Genomic DNA, 12,890 nt, shown 5'->3' with positions numbered 1-12,890 from the left:
GAGAGGGGGGAACTACCCCTCTCCCCGCCGACTGTGGGCAAGGCTTTCCCCTCATGCTGCCACCCCTCCAGCACCCACAAAACGGCCGCGAGCGGGCCCCAGGGGGGGGGGGAGGGGGGGCCCGCTCTGAAAATCTGCAGGGGGGGCCCGGTGGGGCCTAGTTACGCCCCTGGTTAGCATAGTTACAGTCGTGCGCTGACTCGCACGTGGTGGCAAGCATTTGAATTGTGTGTGGGGGGTGAATCCTTTGGAGTCAGAACGCTCCTCTCGGCTAGTCGGTCCATAGATTGCAAATCCACATATGGGCATCTATGCGCAAAGTGACAGCGAGACCAGGTTTCTGAATCTGAGCGATTGACCCAATCAAGGATCGGCCCTTGCGGTTCTTGACATAAGGGTTATGCCTGGTACACGCTGACAGACGAAACACTGCGTTTAATGCACCGCAAACAACCACAAAGAGCTTTAGTGAAAACTTCAGGTGGGCAAATCATTGTTTTTACTAGTTGACACCTCCAGGACATAAATGTTAGTCCTCTTGGCAGCAGTCTACGTGTAGTGGTGTGTAGTGGCCGTCGTGCTTGTGCGCAGGCGATCACCGTTTTCCAGCCTCTATGGTCAGTATGTATGTTTATGTTTTTATGTTTATGGTCAGTATGGAGTTAGTTTATTGATAGTTAAGTGACCAAAAGAACTCTGATTCTGCACTGAGGCCTTATACAGGGGGAGTAGTGGATACTAGATGCCAGTAGTGGTGGTGAAGGATTATTGGGTTATGGTCACTGCACTACTAGAACCAGCAGACCTGTCTCCAACAGTTAACTTGTGCACTGATCACAGAACAGCAATACAAAAGCAAGAAAAACAATGTACCAGCATAAGAAGGGCTTAGCTGTTCAGGAGAATGTGGTAGTAGCAAGAATCTGCACTGAGGACACAGAACACAGGCCTACCTAATACTCTCCCTGGGGGAGGGGGTCCAGGTGGGAGGGATAACTGATTGGCTGCCATGTGTCTGCTGACTCTCAGGTGAGGGGTCACATTTTGGCTCCATTATATTGTATAGGGGACAAATCGAACACGCCATGTGTTCACCTGAGGGGGCTAATGCGAACAGCCCTTGTTTGCCGCAAACTATTTGTTAGCAGAACAGTTCAGCCCATCTCTAATAGTCATATGTTTATGTATGTATCCATGTAGTGTATGTATCGTAGTCTAGGGCCAATTCAAGGAAAAGCCAATTAACCTATATGTATGTGTTTTGGCATGTGGGAGGAAACCAGAGTGCCCAGAGGAAACCCATGCTGACACAGATAGTGTGCAGATAGTGCCCTGACCGGTATTCGAACCGGGTACCCAGCGCTGCAAGGCGAGATCGCTAACCACTACGCCACCGTGCTCCCAGAATAACAGGTCATCAAACCTAAATAGTATAAATGTATTCATACCTCTCCTTCAAGAGGGTCATAAAATCTCTGAAGAAGCTGAATTGTGGTGCTTTTTCCACAGCCGCTGGAACCAACTAAAGCAACCGTTTTCCCAGCTTCTACTTTTAGCTTCAATCCCTTTAAAATCTACAGAAATAAAATAAAACATAGAGAAACATAAATAAAAATAAATTCCTTATTTTTATGTATTTTTTTTTTTATCCTGATTTCTTTTTAAATGCAAAAGTTTTGCAGTCCAACCCAATAAAGGGATTAAACTGGCTATAAATTGAATGTTTGGATTGCCATGTCCGCAAGCACCATTAAACACCTTAGCCTTGTGATTGAAAAGATGGGCTATAAGTCATCTATATTAGTTTCAGAAGCATGTAATCCCTTAATATCGTATATAAATGATACTTACTTGTATATCTGGTCTGGATGGATAGGAGAAATGGATGTTCTTAAACTCTATGTTGCCTGTCAGCTTATCTGGCTTGTGCCCTTCATTTGAGCTGCTGTCAATAGGCCGAGGCTGGGGAAAAAAATGAGTTGTAAAAATAAATGAAAATTTGAAGAGCGGTTGGCATTAAAATGCTATTGCTTAGAAAATAAAAGCAGTTGAAGCAAACAGCAATGTGCAAAATACAGTAAAAGCCGAATATCTAATGAGCAATTATGGTACAGAGTAAAATATTGGTTTATGTGGTTTCCTGAACTTTGCACTTTGCTATGTATAAGCCATATGGGTCATGTCCTAGGACAGCTGGTCCAACAGGGGCACCACAAATATTGCCTGATAAGAGTTTTAAAAAAAAATGGCCCTTATCAAAATGGCCTTTAACCACTTGAGGACCCAGCCTTTACCCCCCCTTAAGGACCAGCGCTGATTTAGAATATCTGTGCTGGGTGGGCTCTACGGCCGCCAACACAGATCAAACAACAGGCAGAGCGACCAGATCGCCCCCCTTTTTGCCCCACTAGGGGGATGATGTGCTGGGGGGGTCTGATCGCTCCGGCATGCGTGTGGGTGGTGGGAGGGGCTCCTCAAAGCCCCCTCCACCGCAGGATTCCCCCTCTCCCTCTTCTCCCTCCCTGCCCCGGAGATCGGAGGCTGCACAGGAGCGGATCTGTCCTGTGCAGCCTCTAACAGGCTCCTGCCTGTCATGTGACAGCGATCCCCGGCCGCTGATTGGCCGGGGATCGCTGATCTAGTACAACGTTGCTACTGTTAGCAGCGTTGTAAAAATGTAAACAAAGTGGATTATTTCCGCTTGTGTTTACATTTAGCCTGCGAGCCACGATCGGCGGCCCGCAGGCTATTTAGGGAGCCCCCCGCCGTGAATTGACAGGAAGCAGCCGCTCGCGCGAGCGGCTGGTTCCTGATTAATTAGCCTGCAGCCGGCGACGCAGATGTGCGTCGCTAGTCCTGCAGCTACCACTTTGCCGACGTGCATTATGAGTGCGCGGCCGGCAAGTGGTTAAAATGGGATAACATTTAGTAAAAATGTGTTTTCCTACTTTTTATTGCCCACACAGTTACCCTATTTGCTTTTGTGCAGAAGTAATATTTTCTGTTTTCAAGCTACAAGGTCCCAAAGTACAGTTTATCTCCTCTGAAAGCTGCCATTGCACTTTATTGCATAGCTGCTGTATTTATACTGTATATTAAAATCTATCTAGAGATAACTTTTCAACTGTACACATACTAGAAGCAGAGAGAGCTCAGCTTCAGCACTTTACGTATGTTAATATTACTAGAAGCAGAGAGAGCTCAGCTTCAGCACTTTACTTATGTTAATATTACTAGAAGCAGAGAGAGCTCAGTTTACATTCCGTTGTCAGAGACATTTAGTTAACAAAAGATAATGTTATAACCTCTTCAGATGCGGCCAGAAGCTTTCCACTGAAGCAAGCAAGGAGCTTTCCACTTCAGAACCACGTGCTGGGTTTAACTGTTTGAATACTGTTCTGCTACATTTTTTTTATTTTTTTGTGGTAGTAGTTTTAAGGCTATAAATAATCTTTTGGAGCAAAGAAGAAATGCTGAGTTTTATACCAATTTAAATAAGTCACCCCCCCCCCCGTCCCTTTTGTCTGTTCATTACCATAGAATTGTACCGTCACCACTCTTTAGTTCAGGTTTGCCATTCACTAATTTCCATTGGATTTAAGCTTGGCCACAATGACACCGATACTATTTTAAACACTTTAAAATAACACAGTCGTTTTTTTTTCTACTTGCCTAAAGCCACATGCATTGTGAAGATAATGGGCATCATCAAACCTTGCCTAGAGTTAAAAAATGTTCTGCTAACAGGTGATAAGGGCTTGTAACCCTTTCCTGGGTCCTTCAAGAGAATAGCAAGATGCTGAGAAATGAATCAGTGGCTGCACAACCACAGCTTTGTGCAGTTTTCCAAACCTTTAGGGCATGTATAAATCAGTTCTTCTTTGACTGCTATAATATACCCATATTCTAACATTTGAAGAGAATAGTTAAAGGATGGAAGGTGCAGTTAAGGAAGCGAATTAGATAGAAAGAAATGAGTTGCTGAACCCTAGGCGAAGGATAGAGAAACAGGGAAGTTAGTATTATTGCTCAATATCATACTGAGGCTTAGAAGGTGAAACACGTATCTTGAAGAAATATGGACAGCAGGTTTGCATTATGTACCAAATAAATAGGAAGTATGTGTGCAGTGCACTGAGCAGCGACCACATTTTGGAAAGAAGTGTGCAGGTGTGCACATGTGCATGCACAGTGTGTGGGACTTAAAAAAAAAAAAGCATGACCAATCCCCCACCCCAGCCCTCTAGACTTATTAATCCCTTCTCTTGTATGTATGCTGGGGCTCCGCACAGAACTTGGAGCCTCTGACAATGGGGTATTTCTTTCCTGAGCAGTACCAACCCACATAGTCTAAAACATTAATCAGTACTCCTCAGTGGTATTCCCAAATCAGGCTCGAGGTGGGAATCCGCAGCTCAGAGCGGTAATCCTGTGCCTGAGTGAGTTATATGCAGGAACTGCTGCAGATCTCTCTGTGGTATGTTTTTTTTTCCTTGTTTTTAGGGTCTAAAAGCTTGTGAAAAAATGGCATGGTTTTTAAACCCTAAATCCGGAAATAATCATAACGCCAGGGAGGTTAAAGAGGTGCAGAAAATCCTCTCCCATCGCTTATTATCCTTATCCTGATGGTATTTACTTGCTCACTAGGGCCATTGAAAGTATTTTATTCCTAAAATCCTGGGAGAAAACTCAGGAGAAAAATGAATTGAATACTGGCCAATATGTTAAAATATCCAAATAAAATTAATTGGAAATATTTTCTGACCCATGATTTTCTGTATGATTCTTTTTCACCAGTATATATTTATTTCTTCTTCTTATACTTCCATCCTCCTCTGTAATTACTTACGTATTTTTCCTCATTCCTGTACCTTTAGGGCCGGCCTTAGGTTTCACAGCGCCCTGAGCATAACCAGATTTTGGCGCACCATTCATCCACTTTGCGCAAGTGCATGCACACACACGCCCATGTGCACGATCCCCTTTAGTGTATATAGGCAGATCCCTTTTGGTGTATATAGGCAGATCCCCCCCCCCCTTTAGTGTATATAGGCAGATCCCCCCTTTAGTGTAGATAGGCAGATCCCCCTTTAGTGTATATAGGCAGATTCCCCCTTTAGTGTATATAGGCAGATTCCCCCTTTAGTGTATATAGGCAGATTCCCCCTTTAGTATATATAGGCAGATTCCCCCTTTAGTATATATAGGCAGATCCCCCTTTAAAGAGACTCTGAAGCGAGATTAAAAATCGCTTTTTACCTTATATTCAACATGGGCATGTTTGCCCCTGCTAAAACGCCGTAGTGTATATAGGCAGTTACCTTTTGGTGTATATAGGCAGATCCCCCCCTCCTTTTAGTTTATATAGGCAGGACCCCCCTTTAGTATATATAAACAGATCCCTCTTTTAGTATATATAGCTAAACAGATATAGTATACAAGCAGATCCCCCTTTAGCGTATATAGGCACCCCCCCCCCCCCCACCCACACACTCTTCCCCAACCGGAATCCTACTTCTCTGCTTGTAGCTGGGGACAGAAGATGGCCAGGAGTCAGGAGAGACAAACATTGCCTGTGAGCAAGGGGCGATGCTACTGGCCTGCACGGCTCACACAGACTTGGCAAGAGGTTCCTGGAATCTTCGCCCCCATCACATCCAGCGGCACCAGGGGGCGGAGCTACCACTCGCAGCAGCCACAGACCGACCTGGAGTCTGCAGACAGGTAGAAATGCGGCCAGGGCCAGTTGAATGCATATCACGTGCGCCCCCCTGGAAGCTGGCGCCCTGAGCGACCGCTCCAGTCGCTAAGGTCAAAGGCCGGCCATGTGTACTTTTTTCTTCTTCTGCTAATATTCTATACCATCTTCTTTTAATTTGTTAGCTGCACATCATCCTACTATTTTTAATATTGTTTATTATTATTTTTTGGGTACGTTTGCCCGCTGTCTGGCTGCCATCTAGGTGGCCGCCATACAGTGACACGAGAATATATATTTCTTTTTGTTTACATACTCTACCTTCATTCACCTGAGTCATGGGATGAGGGATACCAATTCTAGTCTTTGATATGGTGTTTTTTTCGCGTTACCGGTTTAGGTGATTGCATTGGTACGTCTGTGGTTGTGACGATTGGCGCTTCCGGGTATATACGCATACATTTTTTTACATAAAACGCATATGCCTTATTTACCGCATGCACATTGTATTGCATATTTAGGCGTACATCATGCGCCTGATGTTTTTTGACTTTGGACATTCCCTGATCCTATTGGTCAGTGTTCTTGTTCTTTGCATGGTGATTGGAGCATTTTAGTAGATAAAGTTCCCCATAAGGTCATCTTGTAAGGGGTGTGTATCAGTTTAGGACTTCAGCGAGATTGGTCGACAGCAGGGCATCCTGGCCATTCTGAATGGCTCCATGGTGGAGCACTTCCTGGTAGAGGCAGAGCTTTCTGCTGTAGCTCTGCCTCTACTCACGTCAATCCCCACTGATCGCCGCCTCTCCCCGCTCCTCTCAGTCTTCTTTCACTGAGAGCAGCAGGGAGAGGTGACAATCAGTGGAGGATTGACGCTAATGAAAGCAGAGCTACAGCGCTAAGCTCTGCCTCCCTGGGCAGCACAATCCATGACTTTGAAAGTTGTGGATTTTTGCCCCGGGATTTGGGAAGTATAAAACCTTCGTTCTGCCGTGGAAATGCAGTGTTTTAGGACTGTCCATATTCCTTAACCTAAAGAACAGGTAAAAACAAGTTTTTAAATTGGCTTCAGACTCTCTTTAATAAAAGAGCTTTAATACTATTGAAGACAGTGCTGGGTCTCTTCATTTCCCACTTCCAATGCTGAACCTGGAGACAGAGGGACAATGACCGGAGCACGTCACACTTGGATGGCTCGGTGCTGCCTACTTCTGTTTCTCTCAATCATCCCACTATTTCAGAGAGAACCAATTAACTTACTAGTATGTTTTGGGGATTTGAGAAGAAGCCAGTGTCCAGGGGGAAAGCACACAAACACAAGGAGAACATAGAAACTGCATGCCTATAATAATAAGCCAGTATAATAGTAAGCCAGTAATTCAGTAAGGAGCTCTTTGGGCAAGACTCCCTAACACTGCTACTGCCTACTGAGTGCGCTCTAGTGGCTGCCTCGCAAGCGCTTTGAGTCCGACAGGAGAAAAGCGCTATACAAAAAAATTATTATTATTATTATTATTATGATGTCTGAGATTTTAGGGCTGTTAGAGGAGTATATACTGTATGTTCCACAAGGATCAATGATGCCTGAGAACACTCTTGCTCTCTTATGGCTCGATTCACAAAAGGGTGCTAACTCAGTTATCACGCCTAAAAGCTTTTACTGATCACACGCAAAGTTTAGCGCTGCGCACAAAACGTCGCACTGGGTGCGCCAAAAAAGTCACATCCGATGCCAAAACATCGCACCACGTGACGTGTCAGATGCACCCGATGCAATGTTTTGGTTTCGCACGCATCGCTAAACTTTGCGCGCGCAAACTTAGCACGTGAAACTTAGCGCGCTCTAAGGGGATTTAGGGGTGCTAATGGGTTTTTAGGCATGCTAACTAAGTTACCACCCCTTTGTGAATCAGGCCCTTGGTCAGATGCATAAATTATCCTTGTGGTGCCAGTCAGTTGGTACTGGATTTAATCTGGTTGGTACAGATGGTCCACTATATTAATTTTGTGCATTAATTTAGCCTCTTCTGGAGGTTGTCCTTCGGTCTTAGGAGAAATAAAAATCTTTTTATACTTAAGGCCTGATGAAGGACATAGGTCCGAAACCAACTAGTGTATTTGCCTAAAAAAGTATTATTATTACTCCAAGTCAGAATGTGTAACAGGCCTCGGTAGAAGCAAGGCTTATTCCATAGCGAAACGGCGTAAGGCCATGCACCCACTGGCGCCCACGGACGTCCCTCCCTCACCTCAGCAGCAGCAGCACGATGAGTATTTGTGACACAGTGTACAAATTTGTTATTTGATGCCACATCATTGTCTTCACCTATGAATGTTTGCTGATGAACATTAAAAGCTACAGTGCCAGACTACCTTCTCTTCTTGCCGATGTTTCAGAATGTGTAACATGAAGATTTGTATTGTTGATGTTTTATGACCATATTTGTGATTTTCATGAAAACTGAGTGATGGAAGTGTTTCAATTACTTTCAATAAGGAATGTCTCTGTACTTAGTGCAAATAAGGATTTAAACTCTCAATTGAACTGCAAAATACTGTTGTGGTATCTTAGATGCACAGTCCTTGCTAAATTATCAAGTGTTCTACTCGAGTGGATTGCCCTGTGAAGGACTATATTTTTTACCCCTTGTGCCAAAAAGGATTCTTTTCCCAGACTAAGGAAAATATTGTGGAACTAGCCAACCCGCGTCGTAGCATACGCCGCATCTATCTATCTAATAGAGTACGTGCCTCAACCTTCAAGCAAGAAGAAGAAGTAGGCTTTCCATGAGAAAATGTATGCATGCTCAAACACCAAGTTTAACCCTAGCAAGTCTGGCTTTGCAAATCCGGCCTAATTGGCTATTCATGTGGAAATGCTCATGCAAATATGCATTTGCTTTCGCATGCCAAACTATGCAGGGTCCAAAAACCAATGCCGCAAAGCAATCGCCCTGCAGGAATTAGTTCATGCTACATTAGCACTATCCAGGAGCGCCACGGGGAGGATTCCCAATGCCCCCGTTTTATACAACCGGGGGACCGCGGGGTCCCAGGCTCTTTCGCTGCCTGGGAACCACAGCGGCACCCCGGAGGGGGAGGCTGGGTGGCGCAGCCGACCCCCCCCAAGCGTGGCCAGCACCGGGGAGAGCCGTCCGCACCCACGTCCTAATATTAAAAACAGGCACTTACCTTAACGTCCATTGCGTTCTGCTACATGCGCATTAATTTTCTCATGGGAAGCATTTTGTGCAGTTTGTATCCTTTTGGAGGCAGGTGGTGGATGGCTTGCTCCGGTGGTGTGAACCCCGGAGTGAGTTGTCTGCGCATATCCTCCCCCCCCCCCCTCTGCAGTGCTGTGTGTGAGCCAGCCCTGAGCTCTAAAGCTTGGGGTGACCCATGCTTCTCTCCTTTCTCATGTGGGGCCCCCAAGTTAATGCGCATGTAGCAGAACGCAATGGACGTTAAGGTAAGTGCCCGTTTAATATTGGGAGGTGGGTGCGGACGGCTCTCCCCGGCGCTGGCCACACTTGAGCGCCCGGCGCTGGTCACACCTCCCCCTCCGGGGTGCCGCTGTGGTATCCAGGCAGTGAGAGAGCCTGTGACCCTGCGGTCCCCCCCATTGTATAAAAAAGGGGCATTGGGAATCCTCCCCGTGGCACTCCTGGATAGTGCTAATGTAGCATGTACCAGGGTGAGCGCTTTGCGGTATTGGTTTGTGCATGCATTTGCATGAGCATTGCCTAATAAATAGCCAATTAGGCTAGATTTGCAAAGCCAGACTTGCTAGGGTAAGGCCTCTTTTCCATGGACTGTTGATAGGCAGTGAAATGCCTCTCAAACTCTCACAACTGCTCACTGCTGCCTGGTAACTGCTTGTTGCTGCCTGGTATCTGCTCACTGCTGCTTGGTAACTGCTTGCTGAGCACACAGCTCAAGTCCGTGGAAAAGAGGCCTTAAATTTGGTGTTTGAGCACGCATAAATTTTCTCATGCAAAGTACTTCTTCTGGCTTGAAGGTTGAGGCACGCCCTGGGGGCAGGGCACTACTTCTTCTTCTTGCCTGAAGGTTGAGGCACTTACTCAATTATATATATAGATAATTGTGTGGAACAGTTAATCACAAAATGTAGATGTACAGAATGAAGATCAGATATACTGAAAGTGACAAAAACCAGGGGCATTGCAATAGTGGTTGCAGAGGTCTCGACCACACTGGGGCCCTTGGGCCAGAGGATCTCCGTAGGGCCCTCCCTCAACAGCAGTATTAGCTTTTTATTGGTTCTATGCTGGTAATAATCACTTCTGTAGATGCTTTGAATAGTAGTAATCATTAACAAGCTGTTCTCCATCCCCTTCTTGCACTTCTGACACTGTGGGTGTCCTTGGTAGAGATGTGGCGAACGGTTCGCCGGGCGAACATCTCTGGGGGGTTTAATACTTCCGGGTCGCTCTGACCCGGAGTAGTACGCCTGCACTGCCCGGCGGAGCGCGTCCTAGATCGCGCTCCTGTTGCCAGGCACTCTCTGCGCATGAGCATGATGTCGTTAATGACGTCACGCACATGCGCAGAAAGTGCCCGGCAACAGAAGCGCGATCTAGGACACGCTCCGCTGGGCAGCGCAGGCGTATTACTCCGGGTCAGAGCGACCCGTAAGTAGTAAACCCCCCAGGGATTCAGAGATGTTCGCCACATCTCTAGTCATTGGCTGGTTTTGTTGCGCCGTATCAAATTTTAAGCAGAGTGCTCCTAAGCTACGCCACTGACAATAACTCTCATTCTGTAATGAGGAAGAAGTGAATAGATATGAAATACTAAATTCTTATTTTCATCATAGCAGTGCTGATTAAAAAGTAATTGTGCATTATTTCATTCTCAGTTCAGTTCTGATGTTTACATTTCCGCAGTGAACGAACCCGTTTAAAAAAAAAAAAAAAAACAACAAAAACAAAAAAACGCTGTTGCCTTAGTTACAGGATCACTATAGTCAAAAATTTTAATATTTAAAACATATGTAAATACATCCAAATAAGTAGTATGTTTCTTCCAGAATAAAATGAGCTATAAATAACTTTTTTCCTATGTTGTTGTCACTTACAGTAGCTAGGAAAAATCTGACGGAACTGATAGGTTTTGGACTAGCCCCTTTCTACATGAGGAATTATCAGTATTTCATTTACAGTATTCTTTACAAAAGCACTCCCTGGAAAGGATGTGTACTAAGATGCAGGCCGCCCCCGACCTGTTTGCACACTCTTTGGCAGTTGGACAGAGCAACTGCCATTCACTAGGTGCTTTTGAAAATAAAGAAAACCCTGAGGCAGGGGTCACACTTGTCTTTCAGTTTCTGCACTTTTCAGAAAACTGAAAGACAAATGTGACCTCTACCTTACAACAGCTAATGTAATTTATAGAGAAAAATGACAAATTGCGCAAGATGTCAGTTTTTTTTCTGCATGCGAAATCTGCATTAAAGTGTGACCTAGCTCATTGATTAACATGAGTTCTCAGTTGAAGTCAGTTTTTCTGTGCAGAAAACGCGTACGAAAGCCGGTAAGTGTTACCCCTGCCTGAGAATCCCCCATGAAGAGATAGTCCAAAACTTGTTGGTTCTGTCAGATTTCTACTTATGCCCGGTTCACATTAGCGTTTTTTTACTGGATCGGAACTCAAACGTAAACTGTACAAACGGAACGGATGTGAATGGATCCAATGTTAACCTATGGATCCATTCACATGCGTCCGTTGGTACGGATACGTTCCGTACGTTCCGATCCATGGACCTAAAAATTGCTGTAGGCCCTAATTTTCCGGACTGTTCTGCTTAGCGGAACGGATCCGGACAAAAAATGCAGCAGCATTGAGGTAATGTAAAACGGAACGTTTCTTCACACTACTGAAGAAACGGACCATTCCACGGGGATGGGGGCATGGGTCGACGGGAGGGTGAGGGGAGGGTGCAGCAGTCGGGCAGGTGGGTGAGGGAGGGTTTATACATACCTAATCTTCCATAGCAGCCAGCGGTAGGGGCTTTCGTCTTCTTCCACCGTGTCATGTGACTACATGACGCGTCATGTGACTAGTCACATGACGTGCTGTGTAGTCACAGCGGAAGAAGAGGAAGCCTTTACCGCCGGCTGCTACGGAACTTGATCAGATCCATTTTCACTATGTAAACCAGGCTACGAACAGAGCCATCCGGATCCGGTGAAGCAGAGACCGGATCCCCTCACCGGATCCTTTTGACTCCCAAATGCAATGTGAACCGGGCCTAACTGCTGTAAGTGACTGCAACATGGGAGAAATGTACGTTTGTATTTATGTGTTTTCATTTATTTTACATTTTACAAATGTTTGCGATAGTGGTCCAGTCCTTTAATATTGGCCTCTACTGCATATTCTCCTTGTTAGAGTGGGAAAACAACTTTATACTAGAATTAAAATGTGCAATAAATTGGGAGAGGGCTGCATCAGCAAAGATAAACAGTTTATTCAAGGACAGAAATTAGTTTGTCAACAGAAGGGAGCGAGCATATGTTTGGCTCCAGTATTTTAGCAGCATCTTCTCTTGCCTTTTAAAACACAGCGTCTCAGGTTTATACTATAAATACTAGATGGGACTTACAGCAATGCACATACAACATCTCTGAGGTTCAGAAGCATTTTGATATTTATTGGATATAGCACTTGCTGCCCTTGTTGCAGTCAGCTATATTTAATTCACAGGGCACTCTTAACAGAAATGGCCAGTTGACTCTCAAAGCTTATTTTATAGTGTTTAATAAAACAAATGATGTCTCTTTCTTTTCTTTTCTATTCTTGAAAAGCAGGGCTACTTTAGTACAAACATAAAGCTGTGGCAACATGGCAGTTAACAGTTTCAGAAATTCGTACTCACTGTAACGATTACGGGAACGATCTCCACGGTCAGCGCACAATGTGTACGCTGACACAGAGGAGATCTCCCACAAATGCTCAGACAGAGGAGCCCAGTAATGGAATACACCTGGGGAGGAACAAATCCAGCCAGCAGGTGGAGCTGTGGAGCACAGCTCGACAAATCCCTTGAACCATCCACAGATAACTGACAGAAATTGCACAAAGCGAATGCAGCGATGAGCAATATAATAACAGAACAGGAACAGATCTACCACAGATCAGATGAATGTCTGTCAAACTGATAGCAGACTTT

General features: G+C 45.1%; 2 protein-coding genes across 2 annotated transcripts in view; one reads left to right on the top strand and one right to left on the bottom strand.

Moving 5' to 3' along the window:
- Positions 1 to 12,890, bottom strand: part of LOC137536095 (ATP-dependent translocase ABCB1-like) — a 152,774-nt gene that overhangs the window by 80,241 nt on the left and 59,643 nt on the right. Inside the window, exons 10-11 of the mRNA XM_068258131.1 lie at positions 1,852 to 1,962; positions 1,449 to 1,574 (exon numbers count right to left, since the gene is read on the bottom strand). Of these exons, the coding sequence (XP_068114232.1) occupies positions 1,449 to 1,574; positions 1,852 to 1,962 (237 nt within the window). The remainder of the gene's footprint in view (positions 1 to 1,448; positions 1,575 to 1,851; positions 1,963 to 12,890) is intronic.
- LRRTM3 (leucine rich repeat transmembrane neuronal 3) overlaps positions 1 to 12,890 on the top strand; it is a 349,591-nt gene that overhangs the window by 281,247 nt on the left and 55,454 nt on the right. The window lies entirely within an intron of this gene.

This window comes from Hyperolius riggenbachi, chromosome 10 (assembly GCF_040937935.1).
Source record: "Hyperolius riggenbachi isolate aHypRig1 chromosome 10, aHypRig1.pri, whole genome shotgun sequence".
Classification (NCBI taxonomy): Eukaryota; Metazoa; Chordata; class Amphibia; order Anura; family Hyperoliidae; genus Hyperolius; species Hyperolius riggenbachi.
The sequence above is the reverse complement of the archived record's forward strand: the minus strand, read 5'-3'. Positions and strand labels throughout refer to the sequence as shown.